The sequence below is a fragment of the Microtus ochrogaster genome, unplaced genomic scaffold (assembly GCF_000317375.1).
Source record: "Microtus ochrogaster isolate Prairie Vole_2 unplaced genomic scaffold, MicOch1.0 UNK33, whole genome shotgun sequence".
NCBI lineage: Eukaryota > Metazoa > Chordata > Mammalia > Rodentia > Cricetidae > Microtus > Microtus ochrogaster.
The window spans coordinates 2,423,652-2,437,448 of NW_004949131.1; the positions used below are offsets into that span (position 1 = coordinate 2,423,652).

The 13,797-nt window shown below is 42.8% G+C and overlaps 1 protein-coding gene across 1 annotated transcript in view; it reads left to right on the forward strand.

The window, feature by feature from the left end:
• Pik3r4 (phosphoinositide-3-kinase regulatory subunit 4) overlaps positions 1–13,797 on the forward strand; it is a 59,893-nt gene that overhangs the window by 19,419 nt on the left and 26,677 nt on the right. Inside the window, exons 7-12 of the mRNA XM_005368472.2 lie at positions 239–412; positions 3,611–3,756; positions 5,808–6,011; positions 8,584–8,785; positions 9,817–10,004; positions 10,552–10,762. Coding sequence (XP_005368529.1) covers positions 239–412; positions 3,611–3,756; positions 5,808–6,011; positions 8,584–8,785; positions 9,817–10,004; positions 10,552–10,762 — 1,125 coding nt within the window. The remainder of the gene's footprint in view (positions 1–238; positions 413–3,610; positions 3,757–5,807; positions 6,012–8,583; positions 8,786–9,816; positions 10,005–10,551; positions 10,763–13,797) is intronic.

Sequence of the window (13,797 nt, forward strand, 5' to 3'; positions counted from 1 at the left end):
TTTCCAGGCACTGTGTTCACTGTATCACACTGCCTGGTGGTGGCGTGCGTTTCCAGGCACTGTGTTCATTGTACCACGCTGCCTGGTGGTGGTGTGCGTTTCCAGGCACTGTGTTCACTGTATCACACTGCCTGGTGGTGGCATGCGTTTCCAGGCACTGTGTTCACTGTACCACGCTGCCTGGTGGTGGCGTGCGTTTCCAGGGGTTGAGTGACAATAACACTGCCTTCCCTTTCAGGTGTTGCTGCCTATGTTGGGTGGCAGAGCTCCTCCATCCTCAAACCCCTGCTCCAGCAAGGCCTCAGTGATGCTGAGGAGTTTGTCATTGTGAAAGCTCTCAACGCCCTGACCTGCATGTGCCAGTTGGGGCTGCTGCAGAAACCCCACGTCTATGAATTCGCCAGTGATATTGGTAAGTTTCTGGTTTTGAGACTTAGGATGGGAAATTTGAATGTGGAAATAATTTCATATAATTTTATTCTGATAGAGTAGGAATACATAGAAAAGGAAACATAATATTTGTCTTTTGGAGTCTGTTACCTCACTCATGATTATTATTTTTTTCCTGGCTCCGTCCATTTACCTGAATCCTTTATATTTTCATTCTTCTTAACAGCTGAATGATACTCCACTGTGTAAATGTACATTTTCATTATCCAGTCTTAAGTTAAGAGAACCTACGCTGTTTCCAGTTTCTGGCTCTTACAAATAGAGTAGCAATGACCATGGATGAACAGGTGTCTCTGTAGTAGGAATTTCTTTATTTCTCAGCTGTTTGTGTTTCATCTTTTGAGAACCCTGTTTAGTTCTGTTCTCCGCTTTTAATTGGGGTTTTTGTTTTCTTGGTGTCTGGTATTTTAGTTTTTTTAAAAAATATTTAAATATATTCTAGATGCCCTCTCTCACAGGAGTTAACTGGTGATGATATTTTCCTACCCTATGCCTGCAGTGTGTCTGTTCTTCAAGATACACAGGCTTTCAGTATTGTCATGTCTTTACATTTTTTTCTTTTTTGTTTCTTCAGCTTCTTTGTCCTTTGATTGTAAAGCTAAACCCATCTTTATTTGAACTAAGTACTCAATAGGGACGCATTAGTATTCTGTTACTGGTTCTGATGGTTTTGTAATCCTCTATACTGTTCTTATTCTTGTCATCTTGCTTTGTGATTTGATAATTTTTTTAAAGTGCTATGCTTTGATTCTTTAAAGCCACACAAATTTAATTTTCACCTGCACAAAACCCCTACACAGCCGGGTGGTGGTGGCACACGCCTTTAATCCCAGCACTCAGGAGGCAGAGGCAGGCGGATCTCTGTGAGTTCCGAGGCCAGCCTGGTCTACAAGAGCTAGTTCCAGGACAGGAACCAAAAGCTACGGAGAAACCCTGTCTTGAAAATTCAAAAAAACAAACAAACAAACAATCAAACAAAAACCCAAAACCCCTACACATTTATTTTCCCTCCTGTATTTTATGTTGTTGATACAATGTGTACTTTATTTGTTGTGTATCCAATTATTAGCACTAAAGTTCCAGGCTGGCCTTGAACTTTTTACTCTTGCCTTGGTTTCAGTTCCCCCAGTGTGAGCATGCCAGGCATGAGCCCCCCACACTGACTTAGCGTAGCAATTCTGAGGTGAGAACGGTTGATTATCATGATTTCCTTGGAGGTGTTTTTAAGAACTGTTATTCCTGTTTAGATAATTCTCAGTCTTCTGCTTTCCTTGTCCTTGTCACCAGAGAACTGGAGCATAGTCGAGAAAAGATTGGATGCTGTATTTTCTGAGAAATTCTTTCAGCTCAGGCTTAAGGATTTGATGTACTTTGTCGGCTAATGACTGCTCTGACCCTGCAGTGTGTCAGTGAGCCACAGGGTCCTAGTAAACCCTGTACTGTTTCTAATCACTGCTCTGATCCTGCAGTGTATCAGTGAGCAACAGGGTCCTAGTAAACCCTGCACTGTTTCTAATCACTGCTCTGATCCTGCAGTGTGTCAGTGATCCACAGGGTCCTAGTAAAACCTGCACTGTGTTTCTTGTCTTCCATCTATGGACTGTGTGGGTGGCTCTGCTTTGGGCTGTGCATCTCCTTTGTCTTTTGAGCATGATTCATCCATCTCATTGTGGGGCCATGGCTATCATAGCTGAGGCTGCCCCAGCTGTTCTCATAGGGTGACCAAAGCACAGGAGAGCAAGCCGAGCCATGCAGCACGCTCCCCTTTGCTAACGTCTATTGACTAAGGGGCTGCTGGAGGTATGCCTATGTACAACAAGTGCACAGGAAACATACATATGGGGAAGTTTGGGGTCAGTAATCTTGCCCAGCGCCCAGCCCCTGCCATGCCATTGCGGCTCTGTGCTTTCTAGAGGTTCTAGGTGCTTTGCCAGTTCCTGCTGTTCTGGATTGTTGGGGTTGAACTCTGGGGCTTTGTGCATGTTAGATGTAGCACCCTAATTTCCTTCTTTACATCAAAGGGAAGAGCCCCAGTTCTTCCTTGTCACATGAATCGGGGCTGTGCATGGATTGTAAAATAACAAAAACCTTCATGAGTAATGAGAAGACCATGTGAGAACTTTGAGGAGAGATTTTATTTTACTTTGTGTGGGTGTCTGTGTGTGCGCTCCAGCACATGCATGTGTGCATATGTGCACATGCTATTGGATGCCTGTGGAGGTCAGAGGACAACTCTGTGGAGTTGGTTCTCTCCTTCCACTTTACCTGGGTCCCAGGGCTCTGACTCAGGTGTTAGGGTTGGTGACCCTGAAGGAGGGGACTTTGAGCGTGTTTTTCTCTGTTTTCACGTAAGCATCACTAGTACATGATGACGGGTTACATCATCGCTCCCTTGGACTTCTGATAAACAACTCTGAGTATATCTTTGCATACTTAGAGCTCATGCAACTGTCATGTTTTAGAAGTTTGAATTTTACTCTAAATCGTGTTATTGTGACTTTGATTAGTTGAATAAATGATTTAGGCTTAGAGCATAAAACTGTTAAGAAGGAAGGCATTCTTGCTTCCTGTGTTAATCTTACAGTTTGAACGCTGAAAAATGGACACAATGTGTGCTACTTTTCTACTCTTTGATTCACTATGACACGCAAACTTATGAGTTCTGTGTAGATTTGACCAAACCCTGCATTAAAAAGGATGTCAGAGGGATCAGATTGTTTTCTCAATGCTATGACATGGAGAAGAAACACCCCACCCCATGTCTCTGCCTCTTGTGTGGCAGCTGCCGTCTTGAACCCGTGGGGTAAAGTGGATCACTTCCTGGGTGGTGTTGGGATTTTTTTATGTCTCTGTCCAGTAGATTTTAATTCAATACTACAAATGAGTGTGTGCTAACACATTTTCAACTCTGAAAAATAGAAATTTAGGTTTTACAAAGGTTAGTTTTATGGTATGGCTGGTAAGTATGATAAGGGAGTGTTATAACTTCATTTTATTGAGTTTCTATTTCAGGCCAATATGTGTAAGAACTTTTAGGTAACACTCAGCCTTGATGTCTTTATCAGATTGTTATAATGTTAGGATTTGAATGATCTTAAAATTTAAAGTTTTGCTTTGTGAATCTGGTTTGATCTGGTATCTTTCTTTCTTCCCCTTTTAGCTCCGTTCCTGTGCCACCCTAATCTGTGGATACGCTATGGAGCAGTGGGATTCATCACAGTGGTAGCTCATCAAATCAGTACTGCTGATGTCTACTGCAAGTTGATGCCTTATCTTGACCCATACATTACCCAGCCAGTAATACAGGTAGACATGTTCCCGCTTGTGACCGGTCCTTTCCAATTTTGCCTCTAGAGTCCTTTATATCAGAAGAGTCCCTAAGTTGATCTGGAACATTCTCATATACCTTTCAAGCTAGTACTGTTGATAAACCGACCTCCCTTGTAGGAGAGACACTACCAGGAGTCTGTTATGTACATGTAGTCACATGTAGTGTGGCATACAGAAGTTCAGGCTCCGTTTTCTTTGTGTATCGTATAATGTAGCTGCTCTTTGTTTATTTATTTATTTTTAAAGTTTTATAGTTTTTTAAGATTTTATGTGTGTGGATATATTACATGAATGTTTGTTGTGTATTGTATACCATATGTGTGCCTGGTGCGCAGGGAGGTCAAAAGAAGGTACTAGATCCCTAGAACCGGAGTTATAGCCAGTTGTGAAGCTCCATGTACGTGCTGGGAATGGAACCCTGGTCCTCTGGAGGCCATCCAGTGCTCTTAGCCCTAAGACTCTAGAGTGAGTGTGCTTGGCTGAGGAGCCAATGGGGCAAAGCTACCATCTGTGGGATTATGACTGAACGCCTCTAAATCAGAATCCCGCCCAGACGGAACGAAAGGGCAGCACCCCGCGGGAGCCTCGCCCGCCCCCCGTAGCCCCCTCGCTGGGGTGCAGGCGGGTCCTCTAGCCCTTGACTACGTGCTCTAGTTTTAGTTTATTCTTTGTATTATCATTGATTTATATTTTCAAAGCCAGGATCAAAAATTGAGGGACTAATTATTCATGTTTCATAAGTCTTACCCTTCTTCATTTTAAATTTAGCCCTTGACTACGTGCTCTAGTTTTAGTTTATTCTTTGTATTATCATTGATTTATATTTTCAAAGCCAGGATCAAAAATTGAGGGACTAATTATTCATGTTTCATAAGTCTTACCCTTCTTCATTTTAAATTGTAAACTTTTTAAAATTAAGTTCTAATTTTGCGTTTATGCGTGTGTCCCAGCATGAGTTTGTCTGCGTGAATGCAGTGCTGGGGGGGGGGGGGGCTTGGATCCCTTGGGGCTAGAGTCACTGCGACCTTGAGCTTCCCTGCTCAAGTCCTCAGGAGAACAGTCAGCCCTTGGAACTGCTGAGTGTCTCTCCAGGCCTTGTTTCTTCCTTTGATTAGACAAAGGTAGCCCAAGTTTCAACTGCAGTAGTTAATTCTATCTGAAGAATGCTCTTTAGATCTGGGTGTGGAGGTGCTCGCTGACAGCGTCAGTTCCCAAGAGACCAAGGCAAGAGGAGGGTTGTGAGTTCAGGGTCAGCCTGGGCTAATTACATAGTAAGACCCTGTCTCACAAAGCCACTGCTGGGATATAGCTCAGTGGTAGAGCATTTGCCTGTCTGTGCGAGGACCTGGCTTCTGTCTGCCAACACTGGGAAGAAAAGGAAGAGTTGTTCTTTTTTTTTTTTTTTTTTTTTTTTTGGTTTTTCGAGACAGGGTTTCTCTGTGGCTTTGGAGCCTGTCCTGGAACTCCCTTGGTAGACCAGGCTGGCCTCGAACTCACAGAGATCGCCTGCCTCTGCCTCCCGAGTGCTGGGATTACAGGCGTGCGCCACCACCGCCGGCTAAGAGTTGTTCTTTTGCTCACTGATGGTAATATCCGTCCTTAAGTGTCCCTAGCCTACTAAGAAGAAGAGTCTTGCTCTCTGGAGAGAATGTTTTGAAGGCTTTGGGTTTGTTTGTTTGTTGGGGAGACTGAAAGGAAGGCCCTGTGCAGTGGTTACTCAGGTCTCGGCCAGCGCCCACGTCTTAGGCTTGTGAACCGTGGGTGGCTTGTAGACCTGGGAAGTACTCTGACCTCTGGGTCAGGAATGACTTGCTCTGACTCCCTGAAACCTTCGCCTTTGGGTTTTACTCTTAGTCTTTGGTGGGGTGGACACTTAGGCCTTTAAAGTTGGCTAGTGTCCTGTTTGTCTCCTAAGGAGAAAAAGAAACAAACATTATTTTCTCAGATAATAAATACTTTGGTTAACTTTACACAGATTGTTCTATGTACTGTAGTTTTAACTAGCTGTTTTTGCTTTTTTACTATAGATTGAGAGGAAGCTTGTCCTGCTCAGTGTTCTGAAAGAGCCCGTGAGCCGCTCTATATTTGATTATGCTCTGAGGTCTAAAGACATCACCAGCTTGTTCAGACATCTGCACATGCGTCAGAAGAAGCGGAATGGCTCTCTTCTCGACTGCCCTCCTCCTGAGGACCCCGCCATAGCTCAACTTCTGAAGAAACTGCTCTCACAGGTGTGCGCCTTTCTCAGGCCTTTCCTGTGAATGGGTCTCATGACAGTGCTGAAGCACCTATTTAGATGTTAAGATGTTTTTGATTAGGGCATGTCATGACAAATGAAAATAAATCTGTCAATATCGTGTGTGTGTGTGTGTGTGTGTGTGTGTGTGTGTGTGTGTGTGTGTGTGCGTGCGCTATGGTATCTACGCAAAGGCAATAGGATTAATCTAAAACACTGCGCTATGCTAAATAAGGAGTCTAGGGAGACCTATAAACTTCCTTTTGTGATTTCTGGGAGAACAGGAAGAGCCTTGGGTTTAAGTCCTATTTGTAGTTCAGTTCTATACTTTGCCGAAATATAATGAAGTTCAGCTAAAAGAGATATTTCAGAATGCAGGTGTGACACAGTCCCTCTTGTCTCAGTCCAGATGCTGCTTCTTACTGTGTGCAAAGAGCTGCATCAGCTCGGCTCCACGGTGGCTTCAGTTGTAGAAGCCAGTGGTTCACTGTTGTGTTTAAGTCTGAATTTGAATCAATTAACAAATTCTGTAAAAACTAAAAAATTTTTAGTAAAAACCCTCTTTATCTGGCATTAGTAGGGCCTTTTTGAAATACTAAATTAGATTCATTTTTCCGTTTTATATGGAATGTATGGGACCTAGAATCAGAATTGGAATAAAGCTGCTTCTAAATTAAGCCTCTAATTTCTGGTACTCTGTGGACATAGAGCATATACTAGGGACAACCACTATTAGCTCTGTAGAATGTTTTCACAGAGAGAATGCTTACCAGCCGTGTCTCACCTGGAAAATAATGCACTGTTTTCGAGATCGTCTTTTAAGACAGGGTCTCACTCTAACCCTGGCTGGCTTGACCTCACGTGTACAGAAAGGGCCAAGCATAACCAAGACAACACATTTCTTTATGAATTTCCGAAATCAGCTTGTCACTTCATAAAATGAAATCACTGTTGGTGTTTGTTGATACTGCCGTGAGCCTGGAAGAAAGAACTGAAGTCCAGCAGTGTCACCTCTGCTGGTCACTAGGGCGTGGTGTGTATTCCATCATACAGTCATCTTTACTCGGTGATGTCTTGGGGGTTATGCTGCAGAGCTTTGTCCCTCGTTTATTGTGGATATTCTGGGTGTTTGTTTATAATTAGGTGGTTTTGTTTGGTTTGTTTTGAGTCAGTATGTCTTTGTACCCTAGGCTGGATTGAATTTATAGTCTTTGGGCCTCAGCCTCCCAAGTGCTGGGATTACAGGGGTGGACTCCATGACTAGCGTGGACATTTGATTTGTAAATTGTATCTATTTAAATACATTTTTCATTTACACGTATGTGCTTCTGTCTGTTGTGAGTGTATACCGTGTGTGCAAGTGCCCAAAGAGGGCACTGGGTTCCCTGAAGTTAGAACCAGTTGTGCGCCATCAGCCATAGGTGTTGGGTCCTCTGGGAGAGCAGCAAATGTTCTTCACCACCAAGCCATCTCTCCAGTCCTGTGTTTGCTTTTAAAAAATACAGTTCTATATTAAATCTCATATCTTATGTGGATAATTTTCATATGGACATTATAAAACTTCCTAACGGGCTAGAGAGATGGCTGAGCAAGTTAGGACTGTTGTTCCTGTAGAAGATTCTAATTCAGTTCCCAGCTCCCACGTGGCAACTCAGTATCTATAACTCCAGTTCCAAAAGATGTCCTCTTCTGACTTCTAGACACTCAGGCTTGTATGTGGTAGCATGAATAATTAAAACCCAGAGACATATTGGGGGTCAACCTGCAAACCAGAAAAGCAAAGCAGCTAAGCCACTAGAGAAGTCTGGGCGACCAAGGCTGGGCAACCATAGGCTAAGCAGCCTAAGCAGACAGAGCCTCTCTCTCCTCTCATTTTATCTTCCCTCTAGTGCTGGGATTAAAGGTGGGAGCCACCACCGCCTGGATTTGTTTCTACATTGATCTTGTGTAGCCCAGGATGGCCTTGAACTCATAGAGATTTACTTGCCTCTGTCTCCCAAATCCCAGGATTAAAGGTGTGTGCCACTACTGCCTGACCTCTAGTGGCTTAGCTTTGCCCTTCTGATCTTTTGGCAAGCTTTATTTATTAAAACATAATAAAATATCACTGTGCACACACACAGAGATGCAGGCAAGACACTCATAAAATAAACTAAAAAATACTTTTAAAAAACTTGATAAAACATTTTAGTTCTAATAATTTGCTTGTGTGTTTCTTTTGATTTTTTGTAATTCCCTGTTGAATACTGTGTGAAATAGTTGTTGAATAACAGGTGTCTCACTCATTTTTATCTCATAATGAGCATCTGTTTTCCTTGCCCTACTGAAGTTAGAGAACCTGTAATACAATGTTGTCAACAGAGGTGTAAAAAGAGTCTGTGGAGAAGGTGGCCATAGCCGAGTGCTCTAGAGGAGCCACAGGGATTGCTTCCTCTTTGCTTTCTTGCTTCACTTTGTCGTTTTTTCAGTTTGAATTGGAAGTTGAACCTTCATTTATTAGTCATCCTGTGACCTGTTGTTTCTGCTTTTGAAATTAACCCAAAATACATGGTTGAATTTGGTTTTAGGGGATGACGGAAGAAGAGGAAGATAAGCTTCTGGCACTGAAGGACTTCATGATGAAATCAAACAGAGCGAAAGCGAATGCAGTGGACCAGAGCCATCTGCACGACAGCAGCCAGAAAGGTGTGATCGACCTGGCGGCCTTAGGCATCACTGGGAGACAAGTTGATCTTGTTAAAACCAAACAAGAACCGGACGAGAAACGGGGTTAGTATATCCATGTGCTCATCTTGTTATATTGTAGGCTGGTATTAGTTAATAAGGAGTAAATACACCTCCAGCCCCCACACCGCCCCCCCCCCCTTTTCCCAGATAGAGAACTTTGAAGTGCAGTGACTAGGTACTTATTAAGTAGACGTGGGAGAGGAAGAGTCTGGCAGTGGAGTCACAGCTCTGTCAAAAGAAGGTCAGTTTCCAGAACTCTTCCCCCTGGAAGACCATGCTTGATTCATGAAGGCATGATTCAAGCTCGGTTTTCTAACCCTTTAACTGATAACTCAAAGCCAGCCTGTATAAAATCAGATATAAGTTTCTGGAGTATTAGTAGGCAATACCCGATGAATTTGAAAAAACAGTGGAATTAAAAAGAGTAGAGGCCAAAGAATCCTTAGCCTCTACTAAGCACTAGATATTTGGGGCTCTCGTCTCCTGTGACACTGACGTCGGTTCTGTGAGGCTCGTGAGGTCTTGTGCATAGCCTTTCTGCAGCATTAGTTTACTGCCAAGTATGTGCCTTTGAAATTCCCCGTGTCTATATCATATTTTAGGGCAGCAAATGAATTACATTGAAGTAAGCTTTGGGGTAAGTGTTTGTACTTGATTGCTAATGGTTTACACGCATTATATATAAAGTACTCATACAGATCAATAAGAAAAATGCAAGCCCTCCAGAGGAAAAAAGTGAAAGATTTAAGCAAATAATTGGTAGAACAGAATACATATAAATGAAATGTAAATAATTAAGTTAATGCAAATTAACTATCCATTTTCCACCTGGATCAACACAGATGGACAGTTCTTAGTGCTAGCAAAATTGAAGGTGAATAAATATTTCTATATGCTGAGATTATAAGTTGAAAATACTTGCATCTGCATACGTGCATACAGGACATAGAGCTTAAGAAAAATGTCCCACAGGATCACACAGGAAGTAAGGTCCATTGTGTTCTCTTGTAAACAGACAATCAAGTCACAGTGGTTTTACCTTTCAGACTAACTATTCCACATATATTTCATAGCTAGAAAACATGTAAAACAAGACTCCAATGTAAATGAAGAATGGAAAAGCATGTTCGGCTCCCTGGAACCACCGAATATACCGCAGGCCCTGCCTAAAACCAGTGATCACGAGGTGGTTCAGACCGGGAAGCCGCCTCGCTCTGAGTCCTCTGCTGCTCTTGGTGTCCCTTTGTCAACCTCTCCGCAGGTACTGTCGTGTAGGCGGTGGTCACCTCATGTCCACTTCTGTGTGTTGAAAGGCTGTGTGCGGTACAACAGCCAAGATGGTTCCTAAGATTGCTTCAGTTGTGTAGCCAAGAGGAACCCGTTCCTTAAGCATGGAGAAGGCCACCCATTTGAAATATGTGCCAGTAAAGCAAACCGAAATGGGGTTAAAGACTGAGCTGAGATCATAATTAGGCTACAGAGAACATTTTAAAACTTTTAAATCTTTTTATTCTTCCCTTAATGTAACGAAACCCAAAAATATTTCGGGGGTGGATTTCCAGATTGTCTGTGCACATTAAATATTACGATGGCCGTGATGTATTTGGAGTGAGTCTGTGACTGCCCCAGTCAGTCATGGTTTTATGTGAAGAAACCAGCTCAGACCAGGTGAAATGTTACTTGCTCTTTTCACCTGAGTTACTAGTGTTTTTTTAAGGAACAGAATCTGGTGTGATGTATCGATGCGCCATGGGAACACTTTTCTCTTAACCGTACCTTGCTGAGACACAGATCTATACTGTTTTCAGGTCTCAGAAGTAGCACACGCCCCCAGTAAGAAGCCAGTGATCCAGGTTTTAAGTAGCACAGTCCTGCCGTCCACTTACCAGATCCGGATCACGACTTGCAAGACCGAGCTCCAGCAGCTCATACAGCAGAAGCGGGAACAATGCAATGCGGAGCGCATCGCCAAGCAGATGATGGAGAACGCCGAGTGGGAGAGCAAACCACCTCCACCTGGTGAGAGTCGTGTTCCTGCGCCCTGGCCTTGAGCCCAAGATTGGGGTCTAATGTAGGAACTGAGCCAAATGAAGCACCCATAATCCAAAGAGTTTAGGAGCTTTAGCATTTCTGATGACAAGCTATGGTTAGGCAGGCACATGAAAGCCTCTGACACCTGAAACACTTCTGTTCTCGAGAGCCTTGGAAAGGGCCCCTCAGCCTGCACTGGGCAACACATACGATAATAGAGGAGTGAGAACCACTCAGACAAGAAGCAATAGGTGAGAATCCTGAGTTAGAGTGTGGACTTGGGATTTTCAGCTTTGAGCCACTTGCAGCGTCGCATCCAGGTCAGTCACTTATTAGCCTGTCTGCGCTTTGTTCTTCCTGGCTGTTGCCAGGTGTGGTGTGTTGTCTTGGTGTCAAGCCTCTCCCCACTTCCATGTTGCCTCTTCAAGAACATCAGGTTTCTAGGGGTAAACCCCTGCTGTGACTCTACCCTCTGATTAATGTTATTACTAAAGAAAGCTAGGCCATTCTGAAAATATGGAGACTGTGGAACAGACAGAATAACTTAGAGTGCCAGCATTTGCTAATTACCAACATTAAGAATCTGGCAAAATGATCTAAAGAGATGGCTCAGCAGTTAAAAACACTGGCTGCTCTTGCAGAGGACCTGGCCTTGATTCCCAGCACCCACATGGTAGCTTCCAATCATCTATAACTTGAGTTCCAGAGGATGTGGCTCATTGTTCTGGCCTCCTTAGGCACCAGGCATGTATTTGGTACACAGACATGCAGCTGAGGCACCCATGCACATAAAAAAGCAACAGAAAAACTCCACAAAACTTCTAAAGAATTTGGTAAAAAATGCTCCTGTATTCTGAGAGGTTTGACTCGAAAGGGGAGGTCGTTGGCATCAGAGTGTGGTCTGCTTGTGTGGCAGCCTGCTTTGTGCAATGGTGGCTGCTCTCTGAGTCTGTGTTTGTAGATTTAAAAAAAAAATTAATGAAGGCTGGGCGGTGGTGGCACACGCCTTTAATCCCAGCAGTTGAGAGGCAGGTGGATCTCTGTGATTTTACCCAGCCTGGTCTATAAGAGGACAGGCGTCAAAGCTACAGAGAAACCCCGTCTCAAAAAACAACAACAACAAAAAAGAAAAAAATAATAAAATGAATGAATTTCAATATTTCAACTGTAATAGTAGAAGCTTACTTTAAAACTAAGAAGAAATGCACAATGTTTATATGTTTAGACTTTGAAAAGCTCACAGAAATTCCTGTGAGCTTTGATTAGTCTCAGGAAGTATTCATGGAGAACACTTGAAGATTTAGAAAATATTGAAGTGCCAAGCAGAGTCTAGTCAGGTGATTTTATCAAAATAAATACCTGGAATCTTCAAGCTGTTTCTATGATGTAAGCTAATGCCACTTACCAGATCTGCTTAAGAACATAAAAAGGTGACAATACACAGTCTTGTTTATGATCCTCTCTCTTTGTAGGTAGCATTTTATACATAAATGGAGTTACACATTTTATGCAGTAACCACAGGAATGTGCAGTGACTGCTAAATTCTTATTTTTTTTCTTCTTTCCACACTCGAGAGGTTGTAAAATATTCATTCTACCCTGCAGATCTTGTAGACTCCCTGGTCCCTCAGAGTGAGTGTATCCTTAGCCATTGTCTTCCCACTTGGGTAGCTTAGCAGTCCGGGGAACTACGCTTTCAGCATTGAGTAAGTCACATTTGTGGGGAATCTTGGTTTCGCTTTTACTTTTTGGGAAGAAAAAAAGTCATTCAGAAGTGACATTGCTGCCACTCGGACACAGTGTTGGCATCCACTGTAGGTCTGATTTTCAGTTAAACTTTTTGGTTTGTTTTAAAATTAAGTAATATTAAATGCATATGATGTTATATTTAATTTAAGTTTTGTATAAAGTTAAAAGACAGTTATGTGCAGGGACCTATGCTGGGTGCTGAGGTCATTTGAGATAATGATTTTTGGTCTCAGAATTTGTAAATTTGGGGAAATTAATTATTTGGAAAAGAATATACATAATAAAATACAGAAAATTCTAGACACCATTTAAAAAGTACTAGGAAATCCAATCCATGTAGAGTCTAAGGCTGTAATTTCTAATTCTGGTGTGTTTATACCACAGAAGAAGTGACTGCAGGCAAAGAAGAAAGTAAAAGTCTGGGTATTTTGCTTCTTTTGTTCATTTTGTTTTGTTTTTATACAGGTTTAAGTAGCCCTAGGTCTTTTGGAGCTTGCAATGAAGACCAGGCTTGAACTCAAAGAAACCCATTTTTTCAGCCTCCCAAGTGCTGGCACTAAAGGCGTGTGCCACCGTACCCAACTGACATCTGGGTGGTCATGTGACCTGGGCAGTGTTGGGCCCACACGTTATTTATGTGCATACCCACCCCCTTGATCAGTCATATGTCCCGAGTCACAGTGAGAGGATGAAAGCTCACTGAACCTCACCAATAGCCGGGGTCACCCTAGTGTCCCAAGCTGGGGTTTTGATGAAGGCGTAAATCACAAACAATCCCACACCAGTTTGGAATTATGATTAATAGGGTGGTATTTATTTAAAGGGGAAAAAACTTACAGATCACCGTCCCAGACAACAGCCCTCTGCTCAATCAGGAAGGTCCCCGCAAGCGGAGCAGGAAGCAAAGAGAGAGCGAGGAGCGGAAGTGGCTGCTTTTTTAAAGAGAGAGACCACGCCCCAGTGGGCTGGTATCTCAGCGGCTATTGGCTGGAGGAGCAGAAGGACCTCTCACAACACCTCCCCCTTTTGTTTAAGTAGGAGAGTTCTAAACCTACTACGAAATTATATACGATAAGTACAAATATCCTATTCTAACTAGCTTAGGTCTTGTATAATAAATAACTTGGCCAAGTCATGAGAGAAAAGTAACTACATTTATATAGTCTTCAACCCCATCGAAGATCTGAGAAGGAAAATAATGTTACCTGGGTAATTAGGAAGTTCAGTAAAAGAACTTCCAAAACATGCAACAAATCACAGAGACAACTAGCTAC